The 19,845-nt window shown below is 52.3% G+C and overlaps 1 protein-coding gene across 4 annotated transcripts in view; it reads left to right on the forward strand.

The window, feature by feature from the left end:
* Window positions 1-19,845, forward strand: part of SPTBN2 (spectrin beta, non-erythrocytic 2) — a 44,718-nt gene that overhangs the window by 11,961 nt on the left and 12,912 nt on the right. For all 4 annotated transcript variants that reach the window (XM_017537030.2, XM_017537031.2, XM_037741565.1 and 1 more), the window contains 17 exons: window positions 1,061-1,212; window positions 1,630-1,803; window positions 2,533-2,624; window positions 2,767-2,847; window positions 3,189-3,304; window positions 6,461-6,573; window positions 6,721-6,908; window positions 8,475-8,592; window positions 9,192-9,350; window positions 9,675-9,977; window positions 11,557-11,710; window positions 11,929-12,799; window positions 14,730-14,867; window positions 15,175-15,931; window positions 17,485-17,687; window positions 18,010-18,100; window positions 18,328-18,474. In XM_017537030.2, the coding sequence (XP_017392519.1) occupies window positions 1,061-1,212; window positions 1,630-1,803; window positions 2,533-2,624; window positions 2,767-2,847; window positions 3,189-3,304; window positions 6,461-6,573; window positions 6,721-6,908; window positions 8,475-8,592; window positions 9,192-9,350; window positions 9,675-9,977; window positions 11,557-11,710; window positions 11,929-12,799; window positions 14,730-14,867; window positions 15,175-15,931; window positions 17,485-17,687; window positions 18,010-18,100; window positions 18,328-18,474 (3,857 nt within the window). The remainder of the gene's footprint in view (window positions 1-1,060; window positions 1,213-1,629; window positions 1,804-2,532; window positions 2,625-2,766; window positions 2,848-3,188; window positions 3,305-6,460; window positions 6,574-6,720; window positions 6,909-8,474; window positions 8,593-9,191; window positions 9,351-9,674; window positions 9,978-11,556; window positions 11,711-11,928; window positions 12,800-14,729; window positions 14,868-15,174; window positions 15,932-17,484; window positions 17,688-18,009; window positions 18,101-18,327; window positions 18,475-19,845) is intronic.

Consider the following 19,845-nt stretch of genomic DNA (forward strand, 5'->3'; position numbering starts at 1 on the left):
GGGGTTTCACCATGTTGACCAGGATGGTCTCGATCTCTTGACCTCGTGATCCACCCGCCTCGGCCTCCCACAGTGCTGGGATTACAGGCTTGAGCCACCGCACCCGGCCTTCTTAATTTTTATTTTTCTAATACTTACTTCCCCTCTTCAGTAGCTCCCCCTGCCACCCATGGACTGGGCAGCAGGGCAATGCCTAATTTTTTTAGAGATTGGTGTCTAACTCTGCCTGGCTTTTCCCCCCCATATTTCCTGGGCTCACTGTTTTCCCAATTCCCAACTCTCAAGATCCTGTTCTTCTGAGCAATGGGGTATTTACATCCTGGAACTGGATCCCCTTGCAGCCAGCTGAAGGTACCATCCCCAGCCCCCAAAGCAGAGGGGCCTGCCTTTTCTCTAAGTTATCCAAGGACAGTAAGCTGACTCAGGAGGCCTGCAGCCTCTATACCGCCAAGTCCTAATGACCACTTGGAAGAGCTGCTGCTATAATTTTAGCCCACACCCACTCCTTTGTCCGCAACCAAAAGAGAACAGCCATACCTCCCACCGGCCCCAGGCGGCTCTTGCCCTCCTTCAGGTCAGATCACGCCGCTTTATAACAGCCATTCACCAAGGAGCCATTTTGTGCCAGGCACCAACTAGGTGTTTTATGTATCTGATCTCATTCAATCAACACAATGACCTATTGAAGTAGAAAGTAACATTCCCATTTTACAGATGAGGACATTGGGGCTCTGATGGATGAAGTTACTTGACCAGCGTTCCACCACTTACACAACTCATACATGTCCCAGCCCCTCCTTGCATGTCCCATGGCTTCCGATGTCTTCATCCTTTCTTCCCAAAGCCTATTTTCTGTCTTTCATCTTTCTTCTCTACCTTGCTTATGAGCTCATTCAAAGTTATGGGTTTTCCTCCCGATCACCTTCCTTCCCTTCCTCTTCCTTAGAGGACCTCACTTCCCATCTCTCAGCCTCCTCCATCCCCCACCCCTGCTAACTGGTGTTTAGAAGCAGGCATACTGAACTCGAAGGACAGAAATAACCCCATGTTGCCACCACAGATGAGCGAGAAGCTGTGCAGAAGAAAACCTTCACCAAGTGGGTGAACTCGCACCTGGCCCGGGTCACGTGCCGGGTGGGGGACCTGTACAGTGACCTCCGGGATGGGCGCAACCTGCTGAGGCTCCTCGAGGTGCTCTCGGGAGAGACACTGGTGAGCCATGGTCAAGAAGGGAAGAGGGGTCCTCAGAAAAGTGGCCGAGGGAACCAGCTGGAGGAACAGCCCTCAGAGTGGCAGCACAGGGCGGGAAGCAGTGGCTCCCTCTGCCCAGAGGATGGGATCATTTCAGGAGGCTTTGCCACTTGGATTATGTAGGAGCATTGCTTCGTGGAGACAGGAACAGTGGCCCCATTGAAAGCATTTCACCTACTCTGGGTGCAATTAATTCCCTTGGGAATCTTAATCTGCCCACGCCTTATCTGTAACCTCAGCTTTGGCTCCAGCCCTGGGGCTGTGCCCATGTTCCTGAGGGAGGTCATGGGGAAGGTGTGCAAACCCAGGCCCTGGGAAGGCTGGGGAAGGAGGCAGAAACCCACAATCCCGTGCCATCGTGCCCCCGTCCCTCCACAGCCAAAGCCCACAAAGGGCCGCATGCGGATCCACTGCCTGGAGAACGTAGACAAGGCACTGCAGTTCCTCAAGGAGCAAAAAGTGCACTTGGAAAACATGGGCTCCCACGACATCGTGGACGGAAACCACCGACTGACCCTTGGGCTGGTCTGGACCATCATCCTTCGATTCCAGGTACCCCAGCACACTGTCACACAGTGAGGTTCCTGCACCGGTGTTGCACCACAAACTGTTACTGCTGGCCCATGACGAAGAATCTAGAACCTTGTGTAGCAGTTGCCATTGCGGTTCTATCCAAGCACAGATCAGTGGATTCCCCTCCTTCAACAGGGCAGAAACCAGTCTGGGTGAATGTCAAACCCCTATGGCAAGTTCCCTTGTGCTGGTCTGTGTATTTGTCATAGGCAATAGGACTACAGGTTGGGCCACAAGGGACTAGAAGCTTTACAAACTGGTCATTCACCACAGGGGGTTTGGGAACTTTAGAGGGTCTGGTCACCAGCCCCAATCCCCTTCCATAAACTCTGCTGGCCTCCCCCAGTGGAATAGTCCCCCTCCTCCTTCCCATGCCCCAGTATCCTCACGCCGTCACAGCATTCCCAATCACCCCTTTCCTTCCCAGGCTCTGTCGGCTTCCCTTTGGAGAGCCAGCTCTCAGAAAATGTTCTCTCTTCTGCCTGGAGAGTTCCCTGCCTGGAGGAACCAGCAACCTCCACTCAGGGGCGCACCCATTCTTCAGCATCCTACCCTAATCTGCTGCCTCAGATCTCTTGCACCCAGTGTTTTGTGGTCCCTTGCCTTATCACAATCTAAAGAGTGGTTTCCTGACGTTTATCTGAGCATCTCTGATAACACCAGGAATTCCTGTCCAGGGAGTGAGGACCCTGCTTGCTTCCTTCCTAGATCCAAGACATCAGTGTGGAGACAGAAGACAACAAGGAGAAGAAGTCAGCCAAGGATGCTTTGCTTCTGTGGTGCCAGATGAAGACTGCAGGGTAAGGATGTCCCGGGCATATGGTACTGGAGGGTCAGAGACCCCCAGGCTGTGCTAGGCTCCAGGAACTGTGAGCTGATGACTATCCTGGAGTCAGACCAGGGCTCGGCCCTACTCACCATTATCCAAATCTCTGTTTATAGGTATCCCAATGTCAATGTACACAACTTCACCACCAGCTGGAGAGATGGACTAGCCTTCAACGCCATCGTGCATAAACACCGGTGAGAAGACAGGGTTAGCAGATGCAGCAGAGTGCTGGGTCGGCTAATGACCTAGGGTGCACATGTGTAGACAGAGATGAGATGAGCTACACAACAGTCAGAAGGAAGGAACGGCACTCGGAGCAGAACCAGAACGTGGGGGTGCAGGGCTGCACGGAGCGCTGTGATGGGAAGCAGGGGAGGCGGTTCCAGGAGGGGCTGCGAGCAGCAGTGTGGGTTTGGGATGCTACTTCTGGACAAAATTGGGTCGGTGACTTAGGGATAAAGATTGGAGTGGGTTTCTCCTTCCTCTTTATGATCTCACATGTTTCTGATCCCTTCTGTTTTTCCTCCCCTCCCAGGCCAGACCTGCTGGATTTTGAGTCTCTGAAGAAGTGTAATGCACACTACAATCTGCAGAATGCATTCAATCTAGCTGAAAAGGAGCTGGGACTTACCAAGCTGCTGGATCCCGAAGGTGGGGCCAGAGCTATGTGAAAAAGAGGTGGCAGGGTAGACACAGGAGGTGGACCAGGGGATGAGGAGGGGAAGACATGGAGTAACCACCAACTGATACAGGGGCTTCTTTGTTGGGGGAAGAAAGTGTTCTGGAATTAGATGGTGGTGATGGTTACACAACCTTGTAAATATACTAAAAACCAGCCAGGCGTGGTAGCTTACAACCAGCACTTTAGGAGGCCAAGGCAGGAGGATTGCTTGAGCCCAGGAGTAGCCTGGGTAACATAGTGAGACCCCATTACTGCCCCCCTATATATATATGTATATTTTCCCCCACACTGAAAACCACTGAATTATATACATTAAAAGGGTGAATTTTATGGTATGAAAATCATTTCTCAGTTCTTTTGGAAAAAGGCTGTAGGTAGGAAGAAAGGCAGCCCAGTGACAGAAAGAGCCCTGGGCTGTGGGTTGTATCCCAGGCAGAGCACCGAGGCGCTCTGTGGCTTGGAGCCAGTGGCTACCCTCTCTGTGACTCAGTTCCCTCATCTCTCTTTTTTTTTTCTCTTTTTTTGAGGCAGCGTTTCGCTCTTGTTATGCAATGGCACGATCTTGGTTCACTGCAACCTCCGCCTCCCGGGTTCAAGCAATTCTTCTGCCTCAGCCTCCTGAGTAGCTGGGACTATAGGCACATGCCACCACGTCCAGCTAATTTTTTGTATTTTTAGTAGAGGCAAGGTTTCACCGTGTTAGCCAGGATGGTCTCAAATCTCCTGACCTTGTGATCCACCTGCCTTGTCCTCCCAAAGTGCTGGGATTACAGGCGTCAGCCACCACACCCAGTCCCTCATCTCTTTTTTTTTTTTTTTTTTTTTTTTGAGACAGAGTTTCGCTCTTGTTACCCAGGCTGGAGTGCAATGGCGCGATCTCGGCTCACCACAACCTCCGCCTCCTGGGTTCAGGCAATTCTCCTGCCTCAGCCTCCTGAGTAGCTGGGATTACAGGCACGCGCCACCATGCCCAGCTAATTTTTTGTAGTTTTAGTAGAGACGGGGTTTCACCGTGTTGACCAGGATGGTCTCGATCTCTTGACCTTGTGATCCACCCGCCTCGGCCTCCCAAAGTGCTGGGATTACAGGCTTGAGCCACCTCGCCCGGCCCAGTCCCTCATCTCTTAAAAGAGAGAATTGGTCTCTGAGGGCCCTTCTAAAATTCTAGGATTCTAAATTAAGCTACATGTTGCTGGCCACACAGTGGCACCTGCTTATAGTCCTAGCTGCTAGGGAGGCTGATGGAGGAGGATCACTTGAGCCCAGGAGTTCTAGGCTGCAGTGGGCTATACTGATCGGGTGTCCACACTACGTTCAGCATTGGTGACTTCCTGGGAGCAGGCGACCACCAGGTTGTCTAAGGAGGAGTGAACCAGTCCATTCAGAATGGAGCAGGTCAGAACTCTCATGCTGATCAGTAGTGGGATCACACCTATCAACAGCCACTGTACTCCAGCCTGGGCAACAGTGAGACTCGTCTCTATTTTTTTAAAACAATTTTTAAGAAAAAAACTTAAGCTCTATGACCTTGCACCCTTACCCAGAACTGGCCTGTGGTCAGCTGACGCTGCTGATTGGTTCCTGTGCTTCTGGTCATAATGCTGATGAGATCAGTAACAGGGCTCTTATTTGGTACCTGGTTCTGCGCTTGACGTGCTTTAATTAATCTTCACAACACCCCTTTGAAATCAGTATTGTTGTTATCCTTAGTTTATAGAAGAGAAGATGGGCGTCTATAAAGGGTAAGCAACTTGCCTAGGTCCACCAGCGGATGGAGCTGAGATTGGCATTCAGGCAGCCTGTCTCCTCCTCTGTCTCTGGGAGAGTGGAGACCAATCTTGGTGCAGCCAGAATAGGGAGGAGAGAAGGACCCAGTGACTCCTCTGCTGGAGGTGCTCCTTAAACTCCGTGGGTGGATTTTGGTCTTGGCCATTTTCTCCCTGTTTTCCATCCTACCTGTAGTCCTATCGCCTGGGACCTTTTATTCCAGAATGACAAGTGTCAGTGAGCTAGCGACAGACAGACGTAGACTACAGGCAGTGCTCCTTGGAGAGCCTCTGGGCAGCATAGCTGTAATGCAGAACCTGGAAATAAAGTTAAGTGTTCTGCAGCTTTCCGAGATGACTTCAGTGGCTCCTGCCTGCCTGCGTGTTTCCAGAAATGGGCAGAGGTTTCCAGTCTCATAGTCTTACCTTTAGGATAAAATCTGGCCTATTTAAGAGAACCCACAGATTTTAAGTCATAGTCAGCCGTGGTTGTGTGGTGGAAGCTAATCAGCTTGAAAGACACTTCCCTCCTTGGGCCCACAGCTGAGTTTTGGGATTGAGGTTAGATACGGCATGATCACACCTGGAGATGATGCTGAGAGCTGGCCTCTGTCCCCACTGTGCTGTGGGGATCACAGTCCCCAATGCCTTGAGCATCTTAGGTTCAGGAGGCTTAGTTCTTACCTTCTGTCCTGCTGCCCCGAATCCATTTTTTTTTTTTTTTTTTTTTTTTGGCAATAGAGTTTCTCTGTTGCCAGGTTGGAGTGCAATGGCACAATCTTGGCTCACTGCAACCTCCGCCTCCTGGGCTCAAGTGATTCTCTTGCCTCAGCCTCCCGAGTAACTGGGACTACAGATGCGTGTCACCACGCCCAGCTAATTTTTGTATTTTTAGTAGAGACAGGGTTTTACCATGTTGGCCAGGATTGTCTCGAACTCCTGACCTCGTGATCCGCCTGCCTCAGCCTCCCAAAGGGCTGGGGTTATAGGCATGAGCCACCACACCTGGCCTCCATTGACTTCTTAGACATTGTTCCAGCCTAAAAGTCCATGATCCATCCCCGCATAGGAATGCTGTTTCTTTTCTTGCTTTTCTTCCCCAAATAACTAATTTTGGTCTCCATGGGGAACTCTAGATAAAAGCCTTCTTGTGCTTCTGGGGTTTGTGCTCTGCTTGGAGGGCCCTTCTTGTTTCCAGGAGAAGGGGGAAAAAGGTGAACTTTTTGGTGCCCTTTTAATTTGAATGGCTGAGTTGTCATTTTGCTCTAAAAGGGGATGGAGAGATGTCGGCCTTGCAGGACTGGGCGGGGCCCAGGTTTGGGGTAAGTGAGGCCTGACCCGAATAATCCTCTCTTGCAGATGTGAATGTGGACCAGCCAGATGAGAAGTCAATCATTACCTATGTGGCTACTTACTACCATTACTTCTCCAAGATGAAGGCCCTGGCAGTAGAAGGCAAGAGAATTGGCAAGGTATTGTCCATGAGCAGTAGGTGTAAAGGCCAGCGGAGGCCTGGCCCAGAGGTCTTACTCCCCCAGTGCAGGGGCAGGGTAGAGCTGTAGGACTGGGCCAGGGACCCTGTGGCTGGGCCTGCCATGTCCCTATCTTCTGTCTCACAGGTGCTGGACCACGCCATGGAGGCAGAGCGCCTGGTGGAGAAGTATGAGTCCCTGGCCTCCGAGCTGCTGCAGTGGATCGAGCAAATGATTGTGACCCTCAATGACCGGCAGCTGGCCAACTCCCTGAGTGGGGTCCAGAACCAGCTGCAGTCCTTCAATTCCTATCGCACTGTGGAGAAGCCACCCAAGTAGGTGTCCCCTGGGCCCCACCCTGCCCTGAACTGTGCTCCCACAAGAGGAAGCCTAAATTAGGGCAGCCTTCCAGGAGGGAAATTTGGCAGTACAGGAATGCAGCAGAGATTTCCCATGCCAAAAGCATCCAAACAACATATTTGTTACAAAATAATTTTTTAATGATGAGCCATTCTTAAAAATCATGCTGTGGGCTGGGCATGGTGGCTCACACCTATAATCCCAGCACTTTGGGAGGCCAAGGCGAGTGGATCACCGGAGACCAGTCTGGCCAACATGGTGAGACCCCATCTCTACTGAGGTTGGGAGTTCAAGACCAGCCTGGCCAATATGGTAAAATTCTGTCTCTACTAAGAATACAAAAAGAATAGCTGGGCATGGTTGCACATGCCTGTAGTCCCAGCTGCTTGGGAGGCTGAGACGAGAATCGTTTGACCTTGGGAGATAGAGGTTGCAGTAAGCCGACGTCATACCATTCCACTCCAGCCTGGGTGACAGAGCAAGACTCCGTCTCATAAAAAAAAAAAAAAAATTACGCTGTGGAAATGATTGCTATGGTGTGTTGAGCCAGTACAATTCATCAAATAAGATTACTGATTGGGGTGTCATGGTAACCCAATCCCAGCGTAGGGATAGAGGGCACTAGACCTGACAGGTCACAGCTGGCAATGTGGGTATGGCTGGTAACATGAGAATTCCAGAGGTTCTTATCATTTCTATATTTTAGCAATTAACTGTCCCAAGTGTATGATTGCTCTTAGGCAATTCTGTTCAGTACCTGCCAAAACATCTGCGTTTATGCTGTCATGGAGCTCTTTTGGAGTTAATATATTTCAGCTCTGAAACTAATATTGTCCAGGAAACAACTGTTTCTGTACATTCCAGGGAATAATTTAAGGTATACGCTTTAACCCAGGAAGTCGTCTTCTGCACGTTAAACAAAGGTATAGCTTCAAGGATGTTCACCAACACAACCACTGTAAAAGAAAAATAAGTCACAGGCCAGCCACTGAAAAAGATATTAAAGAAATGTATTTATTGACATGGAAAGATGATCATGAAAAATAAGCGAGAAAATAGGTTATAAAAGAATTATTTTGGCCGGGCGCAGTGGCTCACGCCTGTAATCCCAGCACCTTGGGAGGCCAAGGCAGGTGGATCACTTGAGGTCAGGAGTTCAAGACCAGCCTGGCCAACATGGTGAAACCCCATCTCTACTAAAAATACAAAAATTAGCTAGATGTGGCCGTGCATGCCTGTAATTCCAGCTACTTGGGAGGCTGAGGCAAGAGAATTACTTGAACCCGGAGGCAGTGGTTGCAATGATCCCAGATGGTACCACCGCACTCCAGCCTGGGTGACAAAGCAAGACTCTGCCTCAACGTAAAATAAAATGGTGTTCTTTTGGTTTGCTAGTATTAGTATTTTCTGGCTTCCACACAAAGAGGTTGTATTGCTTTTGTAAGAAGGAAGGCAACACAGGACATCCATTTTGAAGAGTAAAGAGTCCTTGTGACCCTCGTGGGCTTTAATTCTGACCCCAACCCGGCCTCCTGCCTCAGGTTTACCGAGAAAGGGAACTTGGAAGTGCTGCTCTTCACCATCCAGAGCAAGCTCCGGGCCAACAACCAGAAGGTCTACACACCCCGTGAGGGCCGGCTCATCTCGGACATCAACAAGGTCCGTGTTGCCCACAGGCCACGCACCCTTAGGGCAGCCCCTGGCCCAGACACCTCACACACATCCCCAAACCCGGGGCCTTCTCAGCCTTCACCAAGCTCTGCTATCTCCTGCCCCAACTTGAAACTCAAACACTCCACCTGGCTGCCCACACTGTGCCAGACATCATTCTCCCGTCTTCTCAGGCACACGGCCCTTTGCCCCTTTGTCTGACTCTCCATATGAGGTCACTTAAGGAAATTATGCCCCAAGTCCCTCAGCTTATTCAACCTGTCCCCAGCTCACTATCCCTTCTTTTATTTTTTTCACAACGTTATAAGATTACTAAAAGTAAAAATAAGGTTCACGCACAGTCCTGCCAACACAAAGGAATCAGATAGTTTCCACTGCTCCTGCTTCCTCTAGCCCTTTTCCAGAAGCTTCTACTTGGCTTCACAGACTCCCAGCACTGCCGTTTCCTGTTTCCACACACAGGCGTCTCAGCCACTGCATTCCATGGATCCACCAGACGGAGCTTCCATGGGACTTACCCTGTGCCTTCAGCCCTGCTGAACCCTCCCCGCCCTGTCCTTTCCACTAACCCTGTCCCTTCCACGCAGGCTTGGGAGCGGCTGGAGAAGGCGGAGCATGAGCGCGAGCTGGCCCTGCGCACCGAGCTCATCCGCCAGGAGAAGCTAGAGCAGCTGGCCGCCCGCTTCGACCGCAAGGCCGCTATGCGGGAGACCTGGCTCAGTGAGAACCAGCGCCTTGTGTCCCAGGTAGAACTTGAGGCTCTTAGGATGCTTAGGCTGCTCAGAACTGGGAGACAGACAGGGTGGATAAGAAGCCCTGCGGGAAGTGGTAGGGAACAATGAAACACGAAATCCATCATATGGGAAAAAAAGGCCCAGAGGCCTGTGAGCAAAGGGCCAGAGGCTGGGACAAGAGAGGGTTGGTGAGACAGGATGGGGTGGAATAGAGAGGGAACATAGAGCCACTGCATGGAGCTGGCATTTTGCAGCCTGAGTACCCTGCGGGAGAGAGGAACAGGCAGAAGCATTGTCCCTTGGTCCCCACACCTCCCCTCCCTGCCCCTGCCACAGGACAACTTTGGGTTGGAGCTGGCGGCTGTTGAGGCAGCAGTGCGGAAGCATGAAGCCATCGAGACGGACATTGTGGCCTACAGTGGCCGGGTGCAGGCGGTGGACGCTGTGGCTGCAGAGCTGGCCGCCGAGCGCTACCATGACATCAAGCGCATCTCCGCTCGGCAGCACAACGTGGCGCGGCTCTGGAACTTCTTGAGGCAGATGGTAGCCGCCCGGCGGGAGCGGCTCCTCCTCAACCTGGAGCTGCAGAAGGTGCTCCAGGATCTGCTCTACCTCATGGACTGGATGGAAGAGATGAAGGTACCAGTGTGGCCTGCCGGGTGGGATACGGGTAAGCAAGAGTCGAGGGAGCCCCACAGTGGTGCATTCGCTCGTCTGCTCGGCTGATCTCTGTGGAGTGTGAGCCAGTCAGGGCCCCATCCCCAGTTCATGGGGTTCATGTTCTAGGTGGAGGAGGCTGATGACAAAACCCATGGACCTTTCCATAAACAAAAGAGCAGGGGCCATAAAACCAGTGATGAAACCAGAACAGGGTGGTGTGAGGGGCTGGTCAGACAAGGCCTCTGAGAAAATGCCATGTGAGCCGAAACCAGGATAATGGCCAGGAGCCAGCACAGGAGCTGTGAGGAGAGAACATTCTGGGTGGAAGGAACAGCCTGGCACAGGCCCTCAGCCTGGACCAGCATGGTGTGTTCAGGATCAGAAGAAAGGCCATAGGGCTGTGAGCATGAGGAGCAGGGGCTGTGGACTGAGATTTGGGACGGCGCAGGCAGCCCACTAGGGCCTTACAGCCTGGTCAGGGAGTTTGGATTTTAATCAAAGTAACATGGATCCTTTAAAGTGATTAAAAGGGGCCAGGCGCAGTGGCTCATGCCTGGAATCCCAGCACTTTGGGAGACCGAGGCGGGCAGATTACTTCAGGTCAGGAGTTCAAGACCAGCCTGGTCAACATACTGAAACCCATGACCACTAAAAATACAAAAATTAGCCAGGCGTGGTGGTGGGCGCCTGTAGTCTCTCAGACTACTCAGGAGGCTGAGACAGGAGAATCGCTTGAACCCAGGAGGCAGAGGTTGCAGTGAGCCGAGATTGTGCGACTATACTCTAGCCTGGGTGATAGAGCTAGACTCAGTCTCAAAGAAATAAATTAATTAAAAAGAGCCAGGTGCAGTATGATTACACCTCCAGCACTTTGGGAGGCCCAGGCAGGTGCATCACCTGAGGTCAGGAGTTCGAGACCAACCTGGCCAACATGGCAAAACCCCATCTCTACCAAAATACGAAAACTAGCCAGGTATGGTGGCGGGCGCCTGTAATCCCAGCTACTCAGGGAGGCTGAGGAAGGAGAATCACTTGATGGTGAAGGTTGCAGTGAGCCAAGAAAAAAAATAAAGTGATTAGAAGGTTTTGAGAAGGGGAGAGACTTGATTGTACCTTATGTTTATAAAAAGGTCACTTTGGCTCCCCTGAAGAAGACCTGTGGGTAGGCAGCGTGAGAATGAAACCTGTTAGAGGTTGCTGCCATCTCCCAGTCGAGCAGCAGCCAGGAGGGTAGGTCGGGGAGAGATGCAGAAGGAAGGCTGCTGGGTGCTGAGACGGAGCGGTGGCGACAGGAAGGTGTCGATGATTCTGAGGCTGAGAAGATTAGTCATAGCAAAGCTTCCAAGAGCAGGAGTTAGAACATTGTTCCACATCAGGGGAGTTAAGGATAAGGAGGTTGGGATGACAGGGCAGAACTGGGGTATCCCAGCATATGTGAGCAAGCAGGTTTCTCACCTGGGTGCAACACCTAGAGCCACGGAGAGGTTGGAAGGAAGATACAGCCAGCTTGGCACATGAATGCTCAGGTGGGCATCTGCACTCCATGTGTGCCTGGCAGGGCCGGCTGCAGTCTCAGGACCTGGGCAAGCACCTGGCAGGAGTGGAGAACCTGTTGCAGCTTCACGAGCTGGTAGAAGCAGACATCGCCGTGCAAGCCGAGAGGGTGCGGGCCGTCAGTGCCTCTGCCCTGCGCTTCTGCAACCCAGGGAAAGGTGAAAAGTCTCAGGGAAGGCACTGGAGAGGGAGGGGCTGGGAAGGAGCACATCAAGAGCCCAGGTGGAAGGCTTGGGAAACCTGGGGACAGGAAAGATGGTGGGCAGACGATGGTGACAGAGCTAGAGGTAGGGAGGGAAGCCCAAGAGAGTGTGGTGGGTGGTGAGCAGCTGGAGGGCTCAGTTACAGCTCTGACCCTCTCCTGTCATTTTCTCAGATTATAGACCTTGTGACCCGCAGCTGGTGTCGGAGCGGGTGGCCAAACTAGAGCAGAGCTATGAGGCGCTGTGTGAGTTGGCAGCAGCGAGGCGGACCCGGCTGGAGGAATCACGGCGGCTCTGGCGTTTCCTCTGGGAGGTGGGCGAGGCTGAGGCCTGGGTGCGGGAGCAGCAGCACCTCCTGGCCTCAGCCGACACGGGCCGGGACCTGACCGGCGTCCTCCGCTTGCTCAACAAGCACACAGCCCTGCGGGGTGAGATGAGCGGCCGGCTGGGGCCCCTAAAGCTCACCCTGGAGCAGGGCCAGCAGTTGGTGGCAGAGGGTCACCCTGGAGCAAGCCAGGCCTCTGCCCGTGCAGCTGAGCTCCAAGCCCAGTGGGAGCGGCTAGAGGCCCTGGCCGAGGAGCGTGCCCAGCGGCTGGCCCAAGCTGCCAGCCTCTACCAGTTCCAGGCTGACGCAAACGACATGGAGGCCTGGTTGGTGGATGCCCTGCGCCTGGTGTCCAGCCCCGAGCTGGGGCACGACGAGTTCTCCACGCAGGCTCTGGCCAGGCAGCATCGGGCCCTGGAGGAGGAGATCCGAGGCCACCGGCCAACCCTGGACGCCTTGAGAGAACAGGCAGTAGCCCTGCCTCCTGCACTGAGCTACACGCCCGAGGTGCAGGGCCGGGTGCCCTCCCTGGAGCGGCACTACGATGAGCTGCAGGCCCGGGCAAGAGAGCGAGCACTGGCCCTGGAGGCCGCCCTGACGCTCTACACCATGCTCAGCGAGGCCGGGGCCTGCGGGCTCTGGGTGGAGGAGAAGGAGCAGTGGCTTAACGGGCTGGCCCTGCCTGAGCGACTGGAAGACCTGGAGGTCGTGCAGCAGAGGTAGGCCCCTTGGGCTCCCAGTGAGACTGGCCTTGGGAGGCGGCGGGGGCCAGGTTGTGGGTGGTGAGTCCCTCCATGAACTGCCCACCTTACCCCTTTGAGTCTTAGTGGTTGTCCATTTCTAGTTTTAACAAAAAATGTTAACCATGCTCACAAATAGAGACATTTGACAACAAACCCGTCTGCACACATGGCCCTGATTCAGTTATTGTCAATGTTTTGCTCTATTTGATTCTCCACCCTTTTAAAAACCAAGTCCCCAATATTAGCACATCCCTCCTACATTCTTCAGGGTGCGTCCTTTAAGAAATACGAGGAAGCATTCGTACCTATAATATATTATTTTTAAATTGTCTGTGTGGACTTAAAATAGCTGAGGTTTTGAAGTTATAAACCTTTTAGACAGAGACACTGAAATAGCTTTATATACAGAATAATAAATCTTAAAATCATTTATTCAATAAATCTTAAAATCTTTTTTTATAGAACCACAATACCATTATCACATAGAACAAAATTAGGAATTTCTTGATATGCTCTATGATCAATGTGTAATCAAATTTTCTGGTGTTTAAAAAAATGTAATTAGGTCGGGCCTGGTGACTCACACCTGTAATCCCAGCACTTTGGGAGGCCAAGGCAGGAGGATGACTTGAGTCCAGGAATTCATAACTAGCCTGGGCAACATAGTGACACTCCATCTCTCCAAAAAAAAATTTTTTAATTAGCTAGGCAGGGTGGTGGACGCCTGTAGTCCCAGCTACTGGGGAGGCTGAGGTAGGAGGATTGCTTGAACCCAGAGGTCAAAGCTGCAGTGAGCTGAGATTGTGCCACTGCACTCCAGCCTGGGTGACAGAGTAAGACCCTGTCTCAAAAAAATAAATTAAATAAATAAACATGTAATTAAAGTTTTTTTAGTCTTCAAAGTATCCTAATGTAGAGGTTGACAAACTGTAACCCTTGGGCCAAATTCAGGCTGCTGCCTGTTTCTGTGAATAAAGCTTTATTGGAACAGAGCTGCACTTGCCTATTCGTGTATTGCCTGTGGCTGCTTTCAGGCTACAGCAGCAGGACTCAATTTGCCATAGCAGCTGGATGGCTCATGAAGCCTATAATATTTACCATCAAGCCCTTTACAGAAAACATTTGCAGACCTTGCCCTATTAGAACATAAAATGTTGGCCAGGTGCAGTGGCTCACACCTGTAATCCCAGCACTTTGGGAGGCTGAGGAGGGTGGATTACAAGGTCAGGAGTTCAAGATCAGCCTGGCCAAGATGGTGAAACCCAATCTCTACTAAAAATACAAAAATTAGTTGGGCATGGTGGCGGGCACCTATAATCCCAGCTACTCAGGAAGCCAAGGCAGAGAATTGCTTAAACCCGGGAGGCGGAGGTTGCAGTGAGCCAAGATCGTGCCACTGCACTCTGCTCTGGGTAACAGAGTGAGACTCCATCTCAAAAACAAAAACAAAAAAACATAAAATGTCCCTGGAAGAAGCTATCTTTCACATATTGATGACCTAGACAAATAATTTTGTTTACTACTTCATATTCTAACACATTAGTGGGATAAGACCCAGATAGGCAGCTAAGGGGGAAGTCCCAGGAGGCTGAGAGGATGTGATAAAGTGTTGGTCCCATACCAGGGTCTAGTTTGACTTGTGTGTCTGTTCCTGACCTTTACCTTTTACCATCTTTTGAGCAACTATAGCGATAATAGTTATTCTACTTGTTTTGGGGGAGTTGGGAATTCCTCCCTTGACCCATAGATACTATGAACCTCATAGGCTGAGAGGCCCAGAGACTCCTATAGATAAGCCTCCTTGTGAAGGAGAGGCGTTCTCGAGGGTGTCTAAGAGAGGTGGACTTAGATGACTGGGCACATCGCTGCTTCCCACAGTTCACGCCTGGCTCTTCCACCCTCTCAGGTTCGAGACCCTGGAGCCTGAAATGAATGCCCTTGCAGTGCAAATCACTGCAGTGAATGACACTGCCAAGCAGTTACTGAAGGCCAACCCCCCAGGCAAGGACCGCATTGTCAACACCCAGGAACAGCTTAACCACAGGTGGGCTTGGGAGGGCAGGACTGGGAAACTGAGAAAAACATGAAGCAATGGGGATGGCAGTGGGAGGCAAGATTTGTAAGGCCTGGAAGGGTGGCTGAAAAGGAGGATGCAAACCAGTGTGAAATGTGTGGGGGAAGGAAAAATGATGAAAGAGACAAGAGAGGGGGTCAAAGTAGTCTGAAGCGGCTGCTGGCCAGAAAGGGAGGAGTCAAGGGGAGATACCAAGGGAGACAGGAGCAGGGAAGAAGCTTCCAAGTGGGCCTGGGCCTGGGCAGGACAGGAAACCGAACCTTCCTCCTGCTCTCAGGTGGCAGCAGTTTCGGTCCCTGGCAGACGGCAAGAAGGCAGCTCTGACCTCAGCCCTGAGCATCCAGAACTACCACTTAGAGTGCACGGAGACCCAGGCCTGGATGAGAGAGAAGACCAAGGTCATCGAGTCCACCCAGGGCCTAGGCAACGATCTGGCCGGGGTGCTGGCCCTGCAGCGCAAGCTGGCCGGCACAGAGCGGGACCTGGAGGCCATCGCTGCCCGGGTGGGCGAACTAACTCGAGAGGCAAATGCCCTGGCTGCCGGCCATCCCGCTCAGGCAGCAGCCATTAACGCCCGGCTCGGAGAGGTGCAGACCGGCTGGGAGGACCTCAGGGCCACCATGCGGCGTCGAGAAGAGTCGCTGGGGGAGGCGCGGCGGCTGCAGGACTTCCTGCGAAGCTTGGATGACTTCCAGGCCTGGCTAGGCCGCACTCAGACTGCTGTGGCCTCTGAAGAAGGGCCGGCCACCCTACCTGAAGCAGAGGCCCTCCTGGCCCAACACGCAGCCCTGCGGGGAGAGGTGGAGCGGGCCCAGAGCGAGTACAGCCGGCTGCGGGCCCTGGGCGAGGAAGTGACCCGGGACCAGGCCGATCCCCAGTGCCTCTTCCTACGACAGCGACTGGAGGCCCTGGGAACCGGCTGGGAGGAGCTGGGCCGAATGTGGGAGAGCCGACAAGGCCGCCTGGCCCAGGCCCACGGCTTCCAGGGATTCCTGCGGGATGCTCGTCAGGCTGAGGGTGTGCTCAGCAGCCAGGTAAGACTTCAGGGCACCGTCCCCACCAGGACGAGGAGGAAAGTAGGGACCTGGGGAAATGTGAAGGAACATGGTGGAGGGGGAGGCAGATGCCAGAGGCTGGGGGTTAAGAAGCTGGATAGAGGCCGGGCGCGGTGGCTCACGCCTGTAATCCCAGCACTTTGGGAGGCCGAGGCGGGTGGATCACAAGGTCAAGAGATCGAGACCATCCTGGTCAACACGGTGAAACCCCGTCTCTACTAAAACTACAAAAAATTAGCTGGGCATGGTGACGTGTGCCTGTAATCCCAGCTACTCAGGAGGCTGAGGCAGGAGAATTGCCTGAACCCAGGAGGCGGAGGTTGCGGTGAGCCGAGATCGCGCCATTGCACTCCAGCCTGGGTAACAAGAGCGAAACTCCGTCTCAAAAAAAAAAAAAAGAAGCTGGGTAGGCAGGAAGGACATGTTAGCGAAATGGGGCTGCGCAGTGGTTCACACCTGAAACCCCAGCACTTTGGGAGGCCTCTAGACATTCTTGAGGCCAAGAATATTCAGACCAAACTGGGCAATATGGCAAGACCTTGTCTCTACAAAAAATTTTTTAAAGAAAAAATAGGCCGGGTACAGTGGCTCACGCCTATAATCCCAGCACTTTGGGAGGCCGAGGCGGATGGATCACGAGGTCAAGAGATCGAGACCATCCTGGTCAACATGGTGAAACCCCGTCTCTAAAAATAGAAAAGTTAGCTGGGCATGGTGGCGCACCCCTGTAATCCCAGCTACTCAGGAGGCTGAGGCAGGAGAATTGCTTGAACCTAGGAGGCAGAGGTTGCGGTGAGCCGAGATTGCGCTATTGCACTCCAGCCTGGGTAATGAGCAAAACTCCATCTCAAAAAAAGAAAAAATAATAATTTTCTAAAAAGAAAAATGGGGGGCAGACAGGATGGCTCACACCTGTAATCCTAGTACTTTGGGAGGCCAAGGCAGGAGATAACTTGAGCTCAGGAGTTTGAGACCATCCTGGGCAACATAGTGAGACCCCCATCTCTACACACACACAAAATTAACTGAGCATGGTGGTATATGCCTGTAGTCCCAGCTACTAGGGAGGCTGAGGCTGGAGGATCACTTGAGCCAGGATTTTGAGGCTGCAGTGAGCTATGATCATGCCACTGTACTCCAAACTTGGCCACAGAACGAAACCCTGTCTCGAAAAAGGAAAGAAAAAGAAAAATGGGAATGAAAAAAAATGTGAATATAATTTACTAAAACTGATTTCGGAAGAAATAGAAAACCCAGTTTGTCATGTAGCTGTTAAAGAAAAGGAATCAGGAGGTAGAAGTGAGATAGAACAGGATTTGGGCTGGGAAATCGAAGGTCCTCCCACCCAGCTTCCCTGTGACTTTCTGAGACTCCCACGCTGGCTGGCAGCCTCCCCGTCTTCAGAGCTCTCCAGGCTACCCTCCCCATCTACAGATTGGCCCCTACCTGTCAGTTGTGCCCCTGGTTGGGTCCCTCTGAAGGGGGTGAATTGTGTTGGGGAAAGTGAACTGAATATCACCCCTCCCACACAGGAATATGTTCTGTCTCACACGGAGATGCCAGGGACACTCCAGGCTGCTGATGCTGCCATTAAAAAACTGGAGGACTTCATGAGCACCATGGACGCCAACGGGGAACGGATCCGAGGGCTCCTGGAGGCTGGGCACCAGCTGGTGTCTGAAGGCAACATCCATGCTGACAAGATTCGGGAGAAGGCAGACTCCATTGAGAGGAGGTCTGATGAGGATCATCTACGAATTAGGGGCCCCAGAGGGGAATGGGGGAACAGGGTAGCCTCAAAGATGAATGCGGCACAGGAAACCTACAGACAGGCAGGAGCTGACAGAGAAGTAGACGGGGAAGAACCAAGTGGTTGCAGAGGGCTGGGAGGTTCCACCCCCGACCAGGCCCAAAAGGAAGTCAGGATTCCTGGGTAGCCTTATTGTGCTTCTGGAAGGCGTTATTCCCATAGAAGAAATGGAGGCCCCTAGGTTAGCCAAAGGGTCAGAACCCTTTCACAGCAAATTCTAGAGTTTCACAAGGGGCTGTTGTTGCAGGCACAAGAAGAATCAAGACGCAGCGCAGCAGTTTCTGGGCCGTCTTCGGGACAACCGGGAGCAGCAGCATTTCCTGCAAGATTGTCATGAGGTGAGGCTCCTCATTCCCTGGGGCCACAGAACATTCCCTAGCCATCCCTTTCCCACCTTGAGCCTAGAATAAGCCCACCTCGGGGTCACTGGAGACCGTGAATCCCTTCATGGCTTCTTCCCAAGCTGCCCACTTCTTGTGGCTCACTGTGGCCCTGCTTTTATGCCCTGTTCTTCCTCCCTTGGAAATGCCCCCTCACCTTTGTCCCTGTTTTACGTTTGGTCCAGCTGAAGCTCTGGATTGATGAGAAGATGCTGACAGCCCAGGATGTGTCCTATGATGAGGCCCGCAACCTGCACACGAAGTGGCAGAAGCACCAGGCGTTCATGGCTGAGCTGGCCGCCAACAAAGACTGGCTGGACAAGGTGGACAAGGTGAGCGGTGCTGTTGGGGCTGCCTCTGGGCAGGGTCCCCCACGGTGTGGGGGAGGGGCTTGGCTCCAGGACGTTAGAGATTGTGGGGCTTCTGGTGCCACAGCTCCACGGTGGAGTTATAGCCTGGGAAACAAACATCTTTGTTGGAGACAGAGTGGGACAGTGAGTCCAGAACCTTGATAAAATACAAATTAGTAGGTAGCCAAACTGCAGCTTGGATTTAACACGATAGTTACCGTGTTCCTAAGTTCAAAGCAGGATGATACTCTTCCGCAGGCTCTGCAAACTTTGTCTGGAAAGGGCTTGGGCTCGATGGTCATATTTGAGCCTTTGCAGTCCATATAGTTTCTGCCACAACTACTCATCTCTGCCGTTGTAGTGCAAAAGCAGCTATAGAGAACACGTGAATGAATAAACATGGATGTTTTCTAATAAAACTTTGCTTGTAAAAACAGGCAGTGGGCCAGATTACCTCGTGGGCTGTATGTAGTCTGCCAATCCTTATTTTTGACTCTTGCTGTCCCTGGTTCTTGGTCTCCCACTCAGCTCTTCCTTAAGAGCTGAGGACAGATAAAACTTTATATGTGCTCAGCAAGTATCCCTAGAGGACATGGTATGTGCTCAACACTCTGCGAGGCACTGTGAGGTCTTTGAAAGACACTTTCCTTCCCTCAAGGGCATGATGGTTGGGACAAAAGGAGACCAGTGTGCTTTCAATTGTTTCCATTAGTTCAGCAAATGTTTACTTGGTGCTACTATATGCAAAGCATTGTATCAGGCACTGCATGGGTCCAAAGGTGATTCCATGGCAGGCTCCACCCTGAAGGAACAACGCTATGGCCAGGATATGAGGCATATACGCAGATAGCTAAATTGAATTTAGAGCAGAATCTGATGAGTGCCCTGAGAGAGAGCCCACTGAAGCCAGGGGAATAAGGAGAGAGGAGATACAGAAATTCTAGAAGCAGCAACACGCAGGGCCATCCATGGAGGATGAGTAGAATTCGGACAAGCGGAGATACTGGGGGAAATATGTTTCCAGGCAGAGAAAACTGAACAGAAAATCACGCTAGGCAGTGCCTGTCTGGGAGCAAGGGGTGAGTGAGTCCGGCAGCAGCACAGGATGTGCTCAGGGGTGCCAGGCATGGTGGCTCATGCCTGTAATCCCAGTACTTTGGGAGGCCGAAGTGGGTGGATTGCCTGAGCTCAGGAGTTCGAGACCAGCCTGGGCAACACGGTGAAACCCCATCTGTACTAAAATACAAAAAATTAGCCGGGCAAGGCCGGGCGCGGTGGCTCAAGCCTGTAATCCCAGCACTTTGGGAGGCCGAGGCGGGTGGATCACAAGGTCAAGAGATCGAGACCATCCTG

Source organism: Cebus imitator, unplaced genomic scaffold (assembly GCF_001604975.1).
Source record: "Cebus imitator isolate Cc_AM_T3 unplaced genomic scaffold, Cebus_imitator-1.0 Scaffold102, whole genome shotgun sequence".
Classification (NCBI taxonomy): Eukaryota; Metazoa; Chordata; class Mammalia; order Primates; family Cebidae; genus Cebus; species Cebus imitator.